The sequence below is a fragment of the Neofelis nebulosa genome, chromosome 17 (genome assembly GCF_028018385.1).
Source record: "Neofelis nebulosa isolate mNeoNeb1 chromosome 17, mNeoNeb1.pri, whole genome shotgun sequence".
NCBI lineage: Eukaryota > Metazoa > Chordata > Mammalia > Carnivora > Felidae > Neofelis > Neofelis nebulosa.
Window position 1 is genome coordinate 35,637,645 of NC_080798.1, and position 17,862 is coordinate 35,655,506.

Below are 17,862 nucleotides of genomic sequence, written 5' to 3' on the forward strand. Positions count from 1 at the left end.
TCTGCTTTCCTGTATAGTTTTCAGTATTACAATACTGGCATATTCTCCCAACCCCCTCAGATGAATAAGTAACACTCACACCTGTCACTCCATAGGTCTCCTAGGTTAAGCCAACACAAAAACCCTGGCCTCCTACAAACAAACCCAGCAGCACGAGGTAGAAAACACTGGACTAAATTCTAATAAAAATTAAAAGTAGGTTCAAATTCTGATCTGATTCCTTAAAATACGATGTTATAAAGCCATTTTTCAGCTTCATGTAAAATAACAATAAAAATTAATCAATTTTCTTGTTCTCTGGGAGTAGACTTTGACTAAAGCCAAGACAAAGGTATGAATAATATTAGCCAATTAACCTAAAATCACTTACTAAAACAATAGTTGACAAATCATGTAAAATGGCTTAAAACTATAATCTCTAGGTCCATTTCCTCAAGGACTACCTCTCTCCTTTTAAACAAGTATATGAAAGGACTCTAAGCAGGTAGTTAAGAAGGCTGTATTTTTTTTTTTTTTTTTTTTAAGTAATCTCTACACCTAACATGGAGCTTGAACTCACAATCCAGAGAGCAAGAGTCACATGCTCTACTGACTGAAGCAGCCAGGTGCCACAAGCAGGCTGTAGTTTCAAGAAACACTTGTCTTAGTCTTATATGAAACAGCTCTGGCTCATATTAACATTTAGATCAAAGGAACATCTTTATTTATTTTTATCCAAGATTCCCACTCCAAATACTTTATAGAATCAGGCAGGAATTCTTAATAATAGTAAAAGATGTCTATACTTCAACAGCATTATCAGGCTTAAGTACCTGATAAAAGCCTTTCATTAAATGAAGCAAAACCACTGCTTAGAAAAGATAATCCAAGAATGACATTTTTTTTCATGACCTATCATTAAGCTGCCTAATGAGCACCAAAAATATGTATGCTTATAACATGCCAATCATTAAGAAATCTCAATGCCAGTCCCAGCAAACCCAAAATCAAATTAAAATAAACTCTCCAACTATTAGACAGATTTGAGGTATCAGACACACTTACCTCCTGTAAATGATGTGGAAATTGCATAAAGTGACTGATAGAAGCCAAGTGCTGACAATACTGGGGATAGTCCTTCAATCTGCCAATAAAATATTCATTCATTCATTCATTCATTCATTCATTCTTTTCATGTAAGAACAGAAGCAGCACAATTAACAAATTTTTTTCCAAATGCTAGTCTAAGCCACTGTCCTCATTCTACCTTGGAAACACCTTATTTGAAGAGAATGCCAAAGAACACAGAAGTAGAGAGAAATATTGATGAATTTCACTCTTTTTACATCAGAAAACAGTATCTATGGGGCACCTGTGTAGCTCAGTCAGTTAAGCATGTGACTTTGGTTCACGTCATGATCTCAGGGTTCGGGAGTTCAAGCCCCACTTTGGATTCACTGTGGTCAGTGCAGAGCCCACTTCAGATTCTCTCTCTCTCTCTTTCTCTCTCTCTCTCTCTCTCTCTCTCAAAATAAATAAATAAACTTAAAAAAAAAGAAAGAAAAAGAAAGGAAACAGTATCTTTTTTAAAGGTCCTATTTTCAGTTACAATTACAATGAGCCACTAAAACTGCTACCCAGAACAACTCCCCAAATGTTAATCAAAAAATGGAGAAACAATTCAGAGTTAATCCATACAATGGAATAGTATCCAGCTATGACAAGGAACAAGTACTGAAACATGCAGTAATACAGATTAATTTCAAAAGATGGGTAGTAATTGTAACAAGTTAGACTCACACCGTGTACCTGAAAAACTACAGAGAAAGCAGATTAGTGACTGCCAGGGGTCAAAGATGGGGGAAGGTGAACTTGTACAAAGGCAAAACAAGAGAATTGCTTGGGAGTGATACAAATATTCAGTATCTTGATTGTGACAGTAGTTACATAACTGTATAAATTTTGTCAAATTCAAAGAACTGTAATATAAAACAATGACTTAGCCCTCAATAATCAACAAAAAACTATTTCAGTTTATACTTTTCCTACCATTTATTTCATAACTGTAATGGATTGTTTTCACTTCTTCCTCTTCAACTTTATACTGTTAAGATATATATAATGATGGGGCATGGCAAGAATTAGGTTGTATATGATAGTTATTATTTCTTACACTAAAAAAGAGATGCTTCATAGGAAACCTATTCACTCACCTATTTTTAAATCTATCTAGTGCAGCAATCCCAAAATAATACATTTTGGATCCAAAAGGCTTGCGTAAGGCTTCAAGAACATATCGCAGGGCCAGACCTAGTGCCATGTAAGTGACCAGTCCTTTTTCGATTATCCCACCAAACAAGCAGGCAGTTATATGTAACTCTTTATCAGGGTATTGGGGGAAAAACCGATATTCTTCAAATAAGTTCCTCAACATACAGTTAAATACTTCTCGTTCCCTCTTTATGGTAGAGTCTTTAAACCTCTGTAACATTTCTAATACCTAGGAAAAACAAGACAAAAACATTCATAAAGGAAACTATTATGAAAAGCATTCTTCAAAGAGTTCTCAAAGAATTGTTAAAAAGAATATAATTTAAAAATAAAATCTTTTTTTTAAAGCAGGGGAGGAGGGCGCCCGTCTGCCTCAGTTGGAAGAGCATGCGACTCTTGATTTGGGGGTCATGACCTCCCCCACAGGGGGTTATAGCCCTGTGTCAGGTGTAGAAAAAATAAATATACTTAAAATATTTTCAAAAAGAACCGTTAGGCAAAGCATTTAACAAAACACTTGAGCTTGAGATGAATGTTAAGATCTGAAATGGTACACAGACATATCATAACACGATCAGCTGAATTTCCAAACTCTTTGAAAAGGGCATTTATTTAAGATTTACATAAACCATAACGTATAGGAACATCCTAGACACTCACCTCATCAACAGACATAGTTGGATGTGGTGGATGATTATATATTCTCTGAAAATAGCTGTTTGCTTCATCATCTATCTCTTTACTAAAGTGCTGATTTGCCTCTGGCCACACCTGAGACAAGTCCGCTGTAACAAACAGAAAGGCAACCCACTGGGCATTTAAGCTCTTTCCCCCACTTCCCCATGAGACACACAGAAAGCCAAAGAGAATAATATAGTTTTCATTTTAAGGGAGAAAATGAAGAAATTATTAAGTGGCCAAGGTTCAGTATTCAAGTATTTTAACTACATAAAAAAGATTTTAACAAAATTGCCTTACAACTATAGTTCTACCTTAGTATTTTCTTCATCAGGCTTTATCAACCTGTGAAAGTCCACTACATTCAAATTCACAATGCACTTACCCTTAATACCACCTCACTTGACGTTAACAAGTCTTTTACTACTTTTTAATAAAAGTGACATCTGGGGCACCTTGGTGGCTCAATCGGTTAAGCATTCGACTTCTTGGTTTTAGCTCAGGTCACTATATCACAAGTTCATGTGATCGAGCCCCATGTGGGGCTGTGCGCTTACAACACAAAGCCTCCTCGGGATTCTTTCTCTCCCCCCCTCTCTCTCCCCCTCCCCCATTTGCATTCGCTCTCTCCCAACTCTCTCAAAAAAATAAACATTTTTTAAATGTTTTATTTTTTAAAAAATGACATCTAGGAATTATCAATGCATGTGCATGACACACTGATATAAACACAAAGCATGCTACAAAACATTAACATTCAGACAAGCCTTTCACACTAACATTTTCAAGTCAACTGGTATAATTTCAAATCCTGTACAATGACTATTTAGTCCCAACGAGACGGGTATTTATAAGTAAATGATACTTATGTATTTACAAAGAAGACTTCTGACCTTGAAAATTACCTTACTAAGGAGGTAAAACTTTAAAAGCTGTTTTCCAAGTTACATCATATATATGGTGATATTTATTATATATAATGCTATATAGATCATAAAGCTTTAATCTTAAAATAAACTGCTTTATAAACTACCAACCTGAAAGAAGAATCTGAAATTCTCATGGCTGCTCTTGATTTGTTTAAAAAAACAAAACCAAAACCGAAGACCACCACACCACCAACACATATTTATAATAAATATAATATTTATATACATATATTTAAACTGCTAAGTCTTCTTTTTACTGTATTTCTTACTTGTAGACTAATGATCCTAAAGGATGCTACTTCTTATTAACCATCATACTGTTCTAGCAATCCAATCAAAGGTGGAGTGATACCTCAGTTTCTTATTTTAATAAATCAAGTTCATAAATTAATTCCCACTGATATAGAAGGCACATCAACATATGGCCCTACTAACAATATATTAAAAGAAGGCTCTGCCCCTCCCCCGTTCATGCTCTGTCTCTCTCTGTCCCAAAAATAAATAAAAATTAAAAAATGTTGAAAAAAAATTAAAAGAAGGCAACGTTTTTGTCCACATAACTCTGGGCCGTCCATAAATCTAGGAAGAACAAATTGGAAATCTAAAAAGCTTTATGTGCATCAGTCATACTTCACAATCACAGACAACACTACCACTTACAAGGTTTCATCTTACTCTGCTGGAATGTAGGCTGGTTCAGTCCAGAGGTGCCCAGTTTCCTCTGTACAAAAGGGTCGTTATTCACTGCAGGGAGTCCAAGAGCCCCAGTTCCTATACCAGTCAGGCTGCCTGTGCCAAGACCACCTACTAGAAAGAAGGAAGGCAGCCAGAAGTCTTATCATTATTCATATTCTTGAATTTACATCAGAGATACAGGTTCTTATTTTAAAAGTCCGGGTCTTTCTTAATTCCCTCACATTGTCTATTTAATTTTACAGAGAAACTGAATGAATAAAGAGATGAAAATGGACAATGCCAGAATTTCTTCAGCTTTTAGAATTATTCATGTATTTATATTCTTAATAAGATATTAATACACAAATCCTTAACTATACATTCTCATATGTGGTATGATACATAAGGTAGTAAAAGTAAAGGGGAACTGGCTTGCTTCTCCCAATGACTGAAAATCAATTTCTTGCTACTATATTCCAGTTAACATGAGCCAGGAGGCCTTCCCTATTCCTCAACTCTAGCAAACAGAACTTAAGTTAGGACTTTGCTAAGAAGCTTTTACCGAAGAAGTAACTCTGACTTAAATCAACAATCAGGGCTTGAACCACATAACAGCAGTGTTAATTAGGTTACAGAGTCAAAATGCAGATACCTTAAGACAAACAAATTACAGAGGTGGGGGTGAGGGGTGGGGGTGGGATGTGACCGTTACTTCAACAGAAAAGTTCAAAGCTAAAATAATCTGGAAAAAACTGAAAAGGGATTTACCATCACTGTCAAGGTAGGTGAGGTAGAATGAAGCAGAACATATACCTGAATCTCATACATAAAAGATTTTTTTTATTATACTAACTGTAATTTATAAAGCTTGCAGAATATGTGATTAGCACACTTGTTACTGTTTATACTATCATTTGGTAATACAGGATCCTTACAATGTGAATGAATTAATATTGTAATAGTATAGTTTTCTCTTCCCAGCTGTGAAGGTTGAAGTAACCTTCACAATTTAAACAGCTTTCATTTTATCACAATGACTCCAAACACCTTACTACACACTAAAGCACAATGAAACTTACAAATGATCTGCACTTCCATCCGCCACCCCACTTACCTGGAAGCTGTGATGAAAGTCCTCCAATACCACTGAATGCAGTTGTCTGGTTTGGGGTTGAAAGGGGTGGAAATGCTTTTGCTGGTGACTGAGGGGTACTGAATGCAGAACCCAAATTTGGAGGAAAACCCTGCATACTCTGGGTGTGAGGGGCAGCTGAACCACCTATACTAAGAGATGCCATTCCACCAAGAGGGTCAATCTAAAGAAAAACATTATAAAAATGTATTAAACATACTTCAAGCACATGCAGATTTATGACACAAGAAATCTTTAGCTCTTCATATGCTTAATAAATTACAAAACCCCAAGCAATCATAACTAAATCCCGACATCAAGTCAAGTGTGCCAGACATTGTTCTTACTATATCATAGAGAAGGTTTAAAGAGTTATTAGCCTCCGCCAAAGTACCAGAGCCATAATGTGAGGGATAAGGAACTTCAAGAGTTAATGTTTAAGACGAACTGCCCTGCAGCCATAGCACTAAACACACAGGACAACTGTTACATTAGGTCTTTAAAATTTCCAACAAGCCCCTTTACAACAGAAACAATCTCTTGAACTACATTATTTAACTTCCAACACAATAAAAGCTTAGCAATTAGAAATAAATCTTCCACTCAAAACAAATAAATCTACTCAAAATTTGAGGATCTTAAGGGTTGGAGGAGATCAGCTCTAATCTAAAGCAAACAAAAAACAAGGTATGCTATTCACCAAAACATCTTTTAAAGTATCTAATAACTGCACTTCTGAGCTCCTTGGTTCGTGGCATTATTTCAGACCTTTATGACTACAGAAATGGTACATAAATGCCTTTTATAAAGCGGCCATTGAAGAATTACTAAACATTCTTTTTTTCTTAAACCCCAATCTGCCAATCAATGCAGATGAAAACAGAAGTGGAGTATGTTGCTCCCAGAGAGAAGGGGGGTGGTTGGTGTCAGGGAGTAACTTAAATGTACCTTGTTTTTAAAAGAGCAGTTCAGTTGAGAGCTGAAGAGCCCCAGTTATAACAAGTCCTTATGCTCTAGCACTGTTGCTTGGCCCGTGAAGCTACAAACAAGACACATCAGGTTCAAAGGCAGTGCTTATTTCTCAAGTCTAAGTTATTCTTATTTTAAAAAGAAGCCCTTACCATTTACCTAAAGAAGCTGTCTTGTCTCTTTCCTCTCAGAGACAGGTTCTATTTAATGATTAAAGTCTATCCTCAACTACGTTGCCTATTTATAGATCTCCTTTAAAATGTAATAGTGGATGCTAGACATGCAGGTGTCTAAAAGGTAATAAAGTCAGACAAATTTTCCTTTGAGTAGATTACTAATGATGTAGAAGTTTATTCTATTCCAAGTCTATGAACAAATGCAGACATACCAGTTGTAGCATTCACTTACCTGAACAGGAGAAATGGCATCTAAGCTGCTAGCACTAGGAGGACGTCCTTTTGGCATAACTCCAGGTGGTGGCTGTCTGGCTTTATTCATAACATTACTGCAATTGGCTACCATGGTGAGGATGGTTTCTGATAACTCCTGAGAAACACTCCTAAAGACAGAAGAGTAAAAAATATCACTTGCTACTCCTTGGAACACCTATATAAACAAACCTGATTTTATAATAAAGAAAACCTGCTAGAACATATGGCTACATTTCCACCATACCCCACGTCTTTGTATCCATCACTAATCACTAGGATTTTCTGAGCACAGCTCTCTCTTAGAGATCTTTAATTACTTTTTTTTTTAAAAAATTCTATTTTAGAGATAGAGTGCACATGCACAAGTGGGGAAGAGGGATGGAGGGGGGGGGGGGGGGAGGAGAGAGAATCCTAAGCAGGCTCCATGCTCATCATGGAACCTGATGTGGGACTTGATGTGATGACCTTGGGATCATGACCTGAGGTCAAATCAAGATTTGGACACTTAACCAACTAAGCCACCCAGGTGCCCCAAAGATATCTAATATATACCTCTGAAACTAAACCTTGTGTACAGTGCAACTAATAACTTTTAAATGTGTTTTTTTTTTTTTAAGTTTATTTTTTGAGAGAGAAAGCATACATGTGTGCGTGGGAAGGGCAGAAAGAGGAGGAGAGAGTCCTAATCAAGCCCCTTGCACTGGGGTGGGGCCCTACAAAGGGGCTCCAACTCAGAAACCATGAGATCATAACCTGAGCCAAAACCAAGAGTTAGAGACTTAATGGAGTCAACCCAGGCACCCCATTTAATGTAGTTTTATGTTTTCTTTTTCTAAATGTGACTACTTTTACTTCTTGATGCCAATAGTTAAGATTTCAAATTCAGAGATAGCTAATGACATGAATCCTTTCAGATTTTAAAATATTAAAAGCTGGGTATATTAGATTGATAAAATATGGTTAATTAAAACATTCCATATTATTCTGGAAAAACTTTCTTATATTTCACACAGTTTCAAACTTAGAAGAGGCTAACTAATATTATAAGAAACTCCCATAAATGCTTCACCCACTAGTTAGTTATATTTTGCCCTATTTGTTTAGCCATCCTTTCTACTGTCTCCTCCATGAAGTTTTTAAGGTTAGATACACCACATATCTTTTATTCCTAAATACTTCACTATGTATTTCCTAAGAACAAGGACATTTTCTTACACACCACGTGAAATAATAAAAATAAGATGGGGCGCCTGGGTGGCGCAGTCGGTTAAGCGTCCGACTTCAGCCAGGTCACGATCTCGCGGTCCGTGAGTTCGAGCCCCGCGTCAGGCTCTGGGCTGATGGCTCAGAGCCTGGAGCCTGTTTCCGATTCTGTGTCTCCCTCTCTCTCTGCCCCTCCCCCGTTCATGCTATGTCTCTGTCCCAAAAATAAATAAAAAACGTTGAAAAAAAAAATAAAAAAATAAAAAATAAATAAAAATAAGAAAATTTAACGCAGATAAAATTAAACAGGCCATGTTACAATTATATCAATTGTTGGGGTGCCTGGGTGGCATAGTCGGTTAGGCATCCAACTTCAGCTCAGGTCATGATCTCACAGTTCGTGAGTTCGAGCCCCACGTCCGGCTCTGTGCTGACAGCTCAGAGCCTGGAGCCCGCTTCGGATACTGTGTCTCCCTCTCTCTGTGCCCCCACCCCCCCACTCACACTCTTGTCTCTCGCTCTCTGAAAAAGTAAAGATTAAAAAAAAAAAAAAAAATGTAAAAAAAATTATATGAGTTGTTCCAATTATGTACTTCACTGCTACTTTACCCTTGAATCATGATCCAATACACTGCACTGAGCTGTCACCTCTTTAGTTTCTTTCATTTTTTTAATGTTTATGTTAGAGAGAGAGAGAGACCGCGTGCGAGTGTGCACACGCATGAGCGAGCGTGCGTGCATGCATGCATGCATGCATGCAAGCATGGGAGAGGCAGAGAGAGAGGGAAACACAGAATCTGAAGCAGACACCAGGCTCCGAGCTGACAACAGCAACCCCAATGCAGGGCTCAAACTCACAAACTGTGAGATCATTACCTGAGCCGAAGTCGAACACTTAACTGACTGAGCCACCCAGGCAACCCTAATTTCTTTAAACTGGAAAAAATTCATCAGCTGTTATTTGCCTTCTTCAAGTTGATTTTTTTTTAAAATATGTATTTTATACAATGTCCCTTACTTTGAGTTTGATATTTTAGATACATTTATGGCAGGACTACCACAGTAGTTACATCGTATTCTTCTCAGTGCATTATTTTTTCAAGTAATTCTATGCCCAACATGTGGTTCAAACTAACAAACTTGAAATCAAGAGTCGCATGCTCTACCGAATGAGCTAGCCAGGTGCCCTTCATGTTTTATTATGAGGCATATTATACAGAGAGCTGGTGATCACTTTGATCAAAGAATTAATGTGGCATTTGCCAGTTTTCTCAATAAAACATTACTACTTTTCCCTTTGTTAATTTGTGGGGAGACACTCTATAACTAGCTGACTGCCCTGCTCCTGAAACATTCACTCACTACTTTCAGCATCCACTAAATTTTGTAACTCCATCATAATTACTTATTTATTAATTGGAAGAACTTTCCTTCTTTGGCATTTATTTTTTTATCAGTAACGATTCTAAAAACTTTACACGAATTATTTCATTAAATTCTTCAAGAAAACAGGTACTTCTAATCAACAAAAGAAACTGAAATCCAAGTCAGGTAAACTACCTCCCTACACACACACAAAAAACCATTTTATCCAATTTCAATATGCCCTTAAATTTACAGTATTCAATTTATGATTATTTAATTTCAGGTAGATTAAAATATATAAATGTAAGAGTCAAAACTCTAGACTTTAAATTTTAGAACATTAAGAACTTAGCAGGGTTTCTCAAATGTTGTACTATTAGCACCTTGGACTTTGTTGTGTTGTTTCTATTGTGCACTGTAAAATGTTTACCAGCATCCCTGGCCTTTACCCAGGAGGTGCCAACAGCACACTTGTCTCTGGTTATAACAATCAATAACACTGTCTTATGACTCTAAGGAAGCAAAATATTCCTTGATTGAGTACACTGAGTTAGGGATATACATGTGTAAATTTTTAAAAAATAAGGCAAGGCAAAATAAAATTCAAGATCTGTGTGGGAGACGGAAGAAAACAGGACTGGAGAGGAAGACAAAGAAAGACAGCTTCAAAAATGTTACAGTTGAAGCTGCAGAATAGACTCACACCTGTTTATTATACTTCAGAACTTACAAAAAAAATACATAGTACATAAGCAAAAAACGGTGTAGTAAAGACCTCCATATATTCTCTCCCCTATAAAAGTAACTTAAAAAGTGGCAAAAATTGTCACAATCAACTTTATCAAAACACTGGAGACTAACAGCTTACAACAATCCAGGAATTTTTACTCTAGAAAGAAAACTAAACCTTGGTAATAAAAGCTTTCTGCAATCTTAAATTACTTTATTCCCAGCCCCCTCAAGCTGCACAGCTGCCTTGAGAACTAATAGTTTACAATCTCAGAGAAAACCAGCAGCCTGACAGCCATAGGAGAGGGCTCGGAAGTGGCTTGAGGCATCTGCAAAGCCTCATTCTTAGAGAATTGCCATTATTTCACCAGAGGATTCCCTGGGAGACCACAATGGCAAGATTATCTTTATCTGACTTAATAGCTGGCCAAATGCAAATAGCGTTTTCCTCTTGAGGTATCTGAAGGAAATATTTAAAGGTAATTGTTTTAATTTTCTGGCTCCCTGGGATAGAAGATAACAGTCTGAGCAAACAACAGGTTACCCAAAAAGCTTAAAAGGAAAATTTGGGAATAAAATTCCCATGGATAGAACTGTGAAAAACACTCATTTTCCCAGGGAACCAAGAAGTCCTTACACATGTATAGAGTGCTGCCAATACCTAAATCTGTAATATTCCCCTGAAAGACCTAAAAAGAACCAAGCTCTCACTTGAAGTTGACATTTAGGCTCTAAGAAGAAAATTAAGGTTAACAAGTTGTCAAGTAATTGACTTAGCTGACCACAAGGCTACCCAGAGACTTCAGCGGCCAAACATGACAAAAAAAGACTACTACAAGGGCACCTCACTGGTCAGTTAGTAAAGCATGAGACTCCTGATCTCAGGGTTGTGAGTTAGAGCCCCACATTGGGTAAAGAGATTACTTAAAAATAAAATCTGAGGGGTGTCTGGGTGGCTCACTAAGGGTCCAACTTGGCTCAGGTCATGATCTCAAGGTTCACAAGTTCAAGCCCCGCATAGGGTTCTGTGTGGACATCTCAGAGCCTGGAGCCTACTTCAGATTCTGTGTCTCCATCTCTCTCTCTGCCCCTCCCCCCGCCCTGTTCTCTATCTCTCAAAATAACTTAAAAAAAAAATACTTTCAGGTGAAAATGAAAACACAATACCAAACTTAAAGCATTTCATAGGTGGAAATTCAAAGCCATAAACACCCCAATTAAACAGGAACAATCTCAAATGAAAAACCAAACTTTCCACCTTAATCAGGTTTAAAATGTTCAAACCAAATTCAAAATAAGGAAGGAAAATAATAAAGTTGACAGTTGGAATAAATGAAATGGAAAGTAGAAAAACAAGAGAAAAACAAAACAAAAAGTTGCTTCTCTGAAAAGTTCAACAAACTTGACATACGTTTATCCAAAATGACAAGAAATGGGTGGGGGAAAAGGGAGAAGAGATTCAAATACTAAAACCAGGAAGTGAAAGACAGGACTATTACTACCAACCTTAGAGAAATGAAGATGACAAAGATATAGTATGTAAGAACAACAAGTGAGATAACCTAGGTGAAATGGACAAATTCATAGACAAAATGCTAACATTGATCCAAGGGAGGAAAAAAAAGAAAATATGCAGAGATACATAACAAGATATTGAATTAGTAATTAAAAACTACCACAAGAAAAAGCCTAACACCAGATGGATTCACTGCTAAATTCTATGAAACATCTAAAGAACTGTTACCAATCTTTCTCACAAAAATTAAGAGTTAAGAACACTTTACCAATTCATTGTATGAATCCTCCAAGATTACCCTGATAATCAAAACCAGACAAAAACAACACAAGAAAACTACAAAACAATATCCCTTAGGAATACAGATACAAAAATGCTCACCAAATACTAGCAAATTGAATTCAGCAGCATATAAAAAGTATACATACACAAAGACTGAAGTGAAATTTATCCCAGGAATGCAGTATTTTTTAACATCCAAATTTCTATTAATATACTACAACAGAATAAAAAACAAAAACAAGATCTTCTCAAGAAAGGTAGACCAAAGTATCTGACAAAACACCTTAATGATAAAACAGGCTACTAACTAGAATTAAAGGTAAGGAAACCTCAACTGGAAGGGTATCTACGGAAACCCACAGCTAACATCACACTTGATGGTGAATAAGGAATACTTTCCTTATAAATTCAAGAACAAGACAAGAATGTCTGCTCTTGCCATTTCTATTCAACATTAGACTGAGGTTTACACTAGAGAAAATAAGCAAGAAAAAGATGGAAAAGGAAGAAATAAAATTCTATTTGCATATGACATGTCTTGTACAAAATATTTAACAATAAATACAATAAAACAAGTGTAAGACTTAAACACTGAAAATGAAAACATTCCTGAAAGGAATTAAAGACCTAAAAACATCTCAGATTCATGAATCAAAATACTTAGTATTTTAAGATGGCAATATTCCCCCAAAATGATGTAAAGATTCAACATTATCCCAGTGGGCTTCTTCATAACTTCGCAAAAATCAACAAGCTGATCCTAAAATTCACATGGGAATGCAAGGGACCCAGAACAGCCAAAACAATACTAAAAAAAGAACAAAGTTGGAGGACTCGTATTTCCCAATTTCAAATCTCACTGAAAACCTATGGTACTGGCATAAGGATAGACATATACAGAACAAAGAATCCAGAAATAAAACCCATACATTATGGGCAACTTATTTTCCAAAAGACCATTTAAAAGAAAGACCAGTCTCTTCAAATGGTGTTGGGATGATTGAACTTCCTATGCAAAACAATGAAACTGGACCCCACCTCACATCATATACAAAAAAAAAAAAAAAAAAATCCATTCAAATGGAAAGAATATGTATTTTGAGTATTGTACTCTAAACTTAAAACCACTGGATTATCTAAACTGCTGTCACTTACACTCATTCAACCCTTATTTTCCAAAACAAGTTATTCATAATCTAATTCCAGTACTAAACAGTCATATTTAAGCATGCTCTTCTTACCCTGCACAAGCTTGTAAACAGGCCAACATTGTTGCCAGAGTTTCTGGAGGAAGTTGAGCACTTTTGGGCTGATCTTTCTCTGGGGCAAGTCCACCCAAAATAGAAGGGCACCGTCTCTTTAAAAAAGTCATACATGCCTGGATAAAAGGCTCCTGGAAAATATAAAGTTTCTTGGTGTATCAGATATTGATCTTAATTGCTTTCAGATTTAAGATAGACTGCTTTCAGATTAAAGACTATTAAAGACAGTATGACTCAAATCCACAATATAACATTCCACTGCCATTTAAAAAGGTTGTTTACTTAGCTATTTTAGGCATCAAAATTTAAGAGAAGTAACAAATGGGACAAATCCTGCTTACTCCATGCTCTCGAATTTTATCTGTGAGCCACTTGTCAAGTTTGAGGTATTCACGACGCGAAGCAAGTGCAGCAAGGTCGATAACAAAGGCAAATGGAGTACCATTTAGCAGCATTGACAAGGCCTAAAGCAAAAGAATATCAGAAACTGTAAGTCAAGCAATTAAGTATCTTTCTATCACTCTGTCCTATTTTGTTTCCTGCTTTTATTTTCACAAACAAGTCTAAACAAAACATTGCTAATATTTTCTTGATCATATTTTTTTTAAAGCTTACTACAATTCAGTGCTGATTTAGTTCTTACTTAAAATAAGTCACATTTCAAAGGTGGGCATATGACTTGACCTCCAAAATAACTTTACCCTGTGTTTCTTAAAATAACTAAACCTAAATCAGAGCATACGATGCATGAAAAAGTATCCTTACTCTGTTTTTAAAAATCTAAAGTCGGGCTTATTCTAACCTAAGCACAACTGCAATATCAGTACTATGCACCTACTGGTCAAAGACATCAAGAATCAGAGACTATTTGTGAAAAGATTCCATTAATGTTAATGAAATCTGCAAAGGGTGTAAAAGCCAACCAGTTTCTCCACAAATTATATCTCACAGATCTACATCTGAGGCCAGTTATCACTTGCTTTAAAATAGCCTTGCAACTACCATAGAAGACCAAACAAAATTCAGTCAAATGTAAACAATGAAAACATTTCTTACGTTTCCAAAACCACTGTTCCAATCCCTGTCTACTTACAAGGCAAAACTATAAAGCTCAACATAAGCTACCTAAGAGCTAGTTATATTTGATTATCCCTAAGGTATCTAGATAACATAAAAAGTCTGTTTTTTCATTAATAAATAAAAATGTCAGCCTGTCCCTCCGAGCTCACCTTCAAGTCCTGGGCCACATCAAGTATTCGAGACAATTTGGCCTGGTCATACTGCTCCCCTCGCATGTACCATTCTGCCATTGCATGCATGATAAGTTGGCGGATTGAGGGAGACTGTCCCTAAGAAAACAGGGGTTACATATCAATAATGCTAAACGTTTTCACAGGCACTAACATGAATGTCCAGCTAATTTTACTTGTTATATTTACAAAAAATTGAGGTGCATCAGTTCAAGCCTCAAGCACTGACTGCAGTGACATTCTTTATAGGAAAGTCAAGTTATTTCCACATCTTCCAAATGAAAGCCTGTTCCTAAACCTTGGGTCATATAGTCATTCAATAAATGTACTTCTCCTATAAAACATAGGCCAATACATTTTCAAACAGATTATGGTGTGAACATGAGGGCACATGAAATTTGTTTAATTCCTTACTAAGTTATAAATTACTAGTCTATAGATTTAAAAAAGTAGTTTAAGGTAATCATTTCTCATGCTGCACAGTGTAGTGTTCAATCAGTATTTTTGGGAATGGTACTTGTACATTCTAAATCTACCTATTTTAACATTCTCGTACATTCTAAATCTACCTATTTTAACAAATAAGAATGTTCCTTTTTTTTTTTTTTTTTTTTTTGGTGATTATTCAATTTCCTTTTTGTCCAGAAAACATCCTAGCTTTGAGAACTGATCTAAAGTTTTGCAGCTGAATGAAACCAACAGTCGTAGTTTAGCAATCGATTCTCATGGAAGCAATGGCAAGGCAATTGCTAGCACTGTATCTAAATCACTTTCCAGTAACTGTCTTGAGGCAACAGCAGGTTCAGGTGAAACAAGTATTCAACAAGAAGTGAGGAGACGCAGCTCCTTTCTACCTGCCCTTTGTACCTTATAGATGTGGTGAGAAAGACCTAAAAAGGTCTGGGCAGCAAACCTTGTAAATGGCTGCTAAACATTCTGTCAACTCTAAGTTTACCATGTAAGTTGAGTCTCTAGAAATGGAGGGCTGACTGACAGCATGGAACTAAAGCTAACATTTTTCATTTATAAATAAGAGTTTAATGTTTTAAAAGCACTTATATATAATGTAAACTACACTGAGAATGAAAATGGTTAAAGGAAAAAAAACAAAAACAAAAAAACAACCAGCCAGAAAAGAAACTTGATGTAAAGTAGTTGATGACTGCTTTTCTACCCGCCTAAGCTTCTCCATTTGTTATTATTAAAAATACAGGCTAGTGGGAGCAGGGGGAGGTGCAATGGACAAGAAAATATTTACATGTTACAAATTAGGGAAGGAAAGCAGCACAGGACTTAAAAGTCACTGCAGCAGAAACTAAAATAAAATTTAGATGCTGAATTTGGATAAAATAGAAGATGTCAAATTGACCTGTGATCTTCTCCCATTTACAGTTAAAAAGTGACAGGAGTACCTTCTGCTTCCACGATAAATAATTAAGCTCATTACTGTTACCAATCATAGTGGTGCCCTAGTAGTGTGGAGCTTTCATGATATTGATTTTTTAACTGCCTTCTTATACTTTAAAGTTTTATACTTTAACACCCACATGATGCTAAAAGATAAAATAGGCTTCATGAAAGTGCAACTTTTCCAAAGTGTCATATTCAAGATTGACAATTTAGTTTGAACATCTTCCACAGAATGTCAAGTATTAAGACAAAGAAATATTCATGTCTTACCTGCCCATGCCACGCATAGTGCAAAATAATAGCAGAGTTAGGATGGTTTCCGAGGAAAATTGGCATCAGAGTGGAGATGAGCTCATGGCGCAAGGTGTGCCAAGAGGTGTTGATCTGTAGTAAGGCCAATACCAGCATGTCTGGACAGTGTTTAATAGGGAAGCTGAAGAGCTGTTTAACTTGCTCATATTGCCCCACCTCTGCAAGCCTCAGAAGAGATTCAATCAAATCCAAGCTCTTCCTAACAAGAATGGAAGTAAGATACTCTGTCAATGAAAACAGAAGTATACAAAAATCCATTTTCCAAATAAGTCATACCAACTATCATGACAATACTGAGGGGTCATCTATTAATATTTGAAAAATATTTAAATAGTGTTCATATTAAAATTATATACTAGTATATCACACTAATTTCAGAGATAGTCCAAGTTGACAGTAAGTGGAGAGGCAACACTACAGACCACTGACATAATCATGGATCCTTCTTATCAAGGAGGTATCATTGAAGATTTTTGTGATTAGCGTGTAAAATAGAAGCAAACAACATCACAGTGTTTAGAAATGCTCAAAAATGGAAAATACAAACATTGACCTAATTTATACACTGAAAAATTTTACACAAAAATACAGCTGGACACTTACTTTGATAATGAAAAGGTATAACTTCAGTGCCCCCCTGATATCACCCAAGTTCAGAGGTCCACACATCCCATATGCATTATTCTTGCCCCAAGAAGCTGAAAGTGGTTGACTTTAATCAAACATCAAAATTTTACTCTACCCATAGTGCATGAAAACTATGGAGACAGAGATCAAACTAAATGCCATCAGGAAACATATACCCCATACTATGGGGTATTCTAAAGGAGAAATGATCCGATTACTTCATCAAATCAATGGCAAAAGTTGTATTTATTTCTAAAGTTTATTTCTGAGAGAGAGTACGGGGAGGCAGAGGATCCAAACACAGCCTCAGCACTGACACCAGCAAGCCCAAAGCAGGGCTCGAACTCACAAACCATGAGATCATGTCCTGAGCCAAAGTCAGACACTCAACTAAGCATCCCAGTCACCCCTAAGTTATTATTTTGAAAAAGAAGAGTGAGAAAAGGAAGACTTACAGAATAAACTATATGAACCCTGTCTGGACTCTTACTCATACAAACTGTTAAAAGACAATTTTGAGACAGACTTGAATGTACAGCTATGTTAAGGAACTGTTAAATTTAATATGACATTTTCGTTTCACAAAATAAACACTGCTATATACATTAGACTTAACAGAAAAAAAAAAAATCAATCAAGCCTACAGATACAATTTTGCTAGCACCTGGGAAAAGGATACACTTTCTTTTTTTTTAAGATTCATTATTTTTGAGACAAAGAGAGAATCCCAACCAGGCTCCGTGCATTCAGCACAGAGCCCGATACAGGGCTCAAACTCACAAACCATGAGATCATGATCCAAGCCAAAATCAAGGTTGTATGCTCAACCAACTGAGCCATCC

At 36.3% G+C, this 17,862-nt stretch overlaps 1 protein-coding gene and 1 non-coding gene across 10 annotated transcripts in view; both read right to left on the reverse strand.

The window, feature by feature from the left end:
- Positions 1-17,862, reverse strand: part of CNOT1 (CCR4-NOT transcription complex subunit 1) — a 105,118-nt gene that overhangs the window by 29,924 nt on the left and 57,332 nt on the right. For 3 of the 9 annotated variants that reach the window (XM_058706518.1, XM_058706514.1, XM_058706521.1), the window contains exons 13-22: positions 16,352-16,592; positions 14,651-14,770; positions 13,763-13,885; positions 13,401-13,552; positions 7,042-7,192; positions 5,647-5,848; positions 4,518-4,664; positions 2,911-3,035; positions 2,193-2,479; positions 1,045-1,123 (exon numbers count right to left, since the gene is read on the reverse strand). In XM_058706518.1, the coding sequence (XP_058562501.1) occupies positions 1,045-1,123; positions 2,193-2,479; positions 2,911-3,035; positions 4,518-4,664; positions 5,647-5,848; positions 7,042-7,192; positions 13,401-13,552; positions 13,763-13,885; positions 14,651-14,770; positions 16,352-16,592 (1,627 nt within the window). The remainder of the gene's footprint in view (positions 1-1,044; positions 1,124-2,192; positions 2,480-2,910; positions 3,036-4,517; positions 4,665-5,646; positions 5,849-7,041; positions 7,193-13,400; positions 13,553-13,762; positions 13,886-14,650; positions 14,771-16,351; positions 16,593-17,862) is intronic. The other 6 variants (XM_058706522.1, XM_058706517.1, XM_058706519.1 and 3 more) reach the window with 3 other exon arrangements.
- Positions 6,605-6,740, reverse strand: LOC131500508 (small nucleolar RNA SNORA50). Its single transcript, XR_009256323.1, has one exon. It is a non-coding gene; the product is annotated as a small nucleolar RNA SNORA50 (small nucleolar RNA).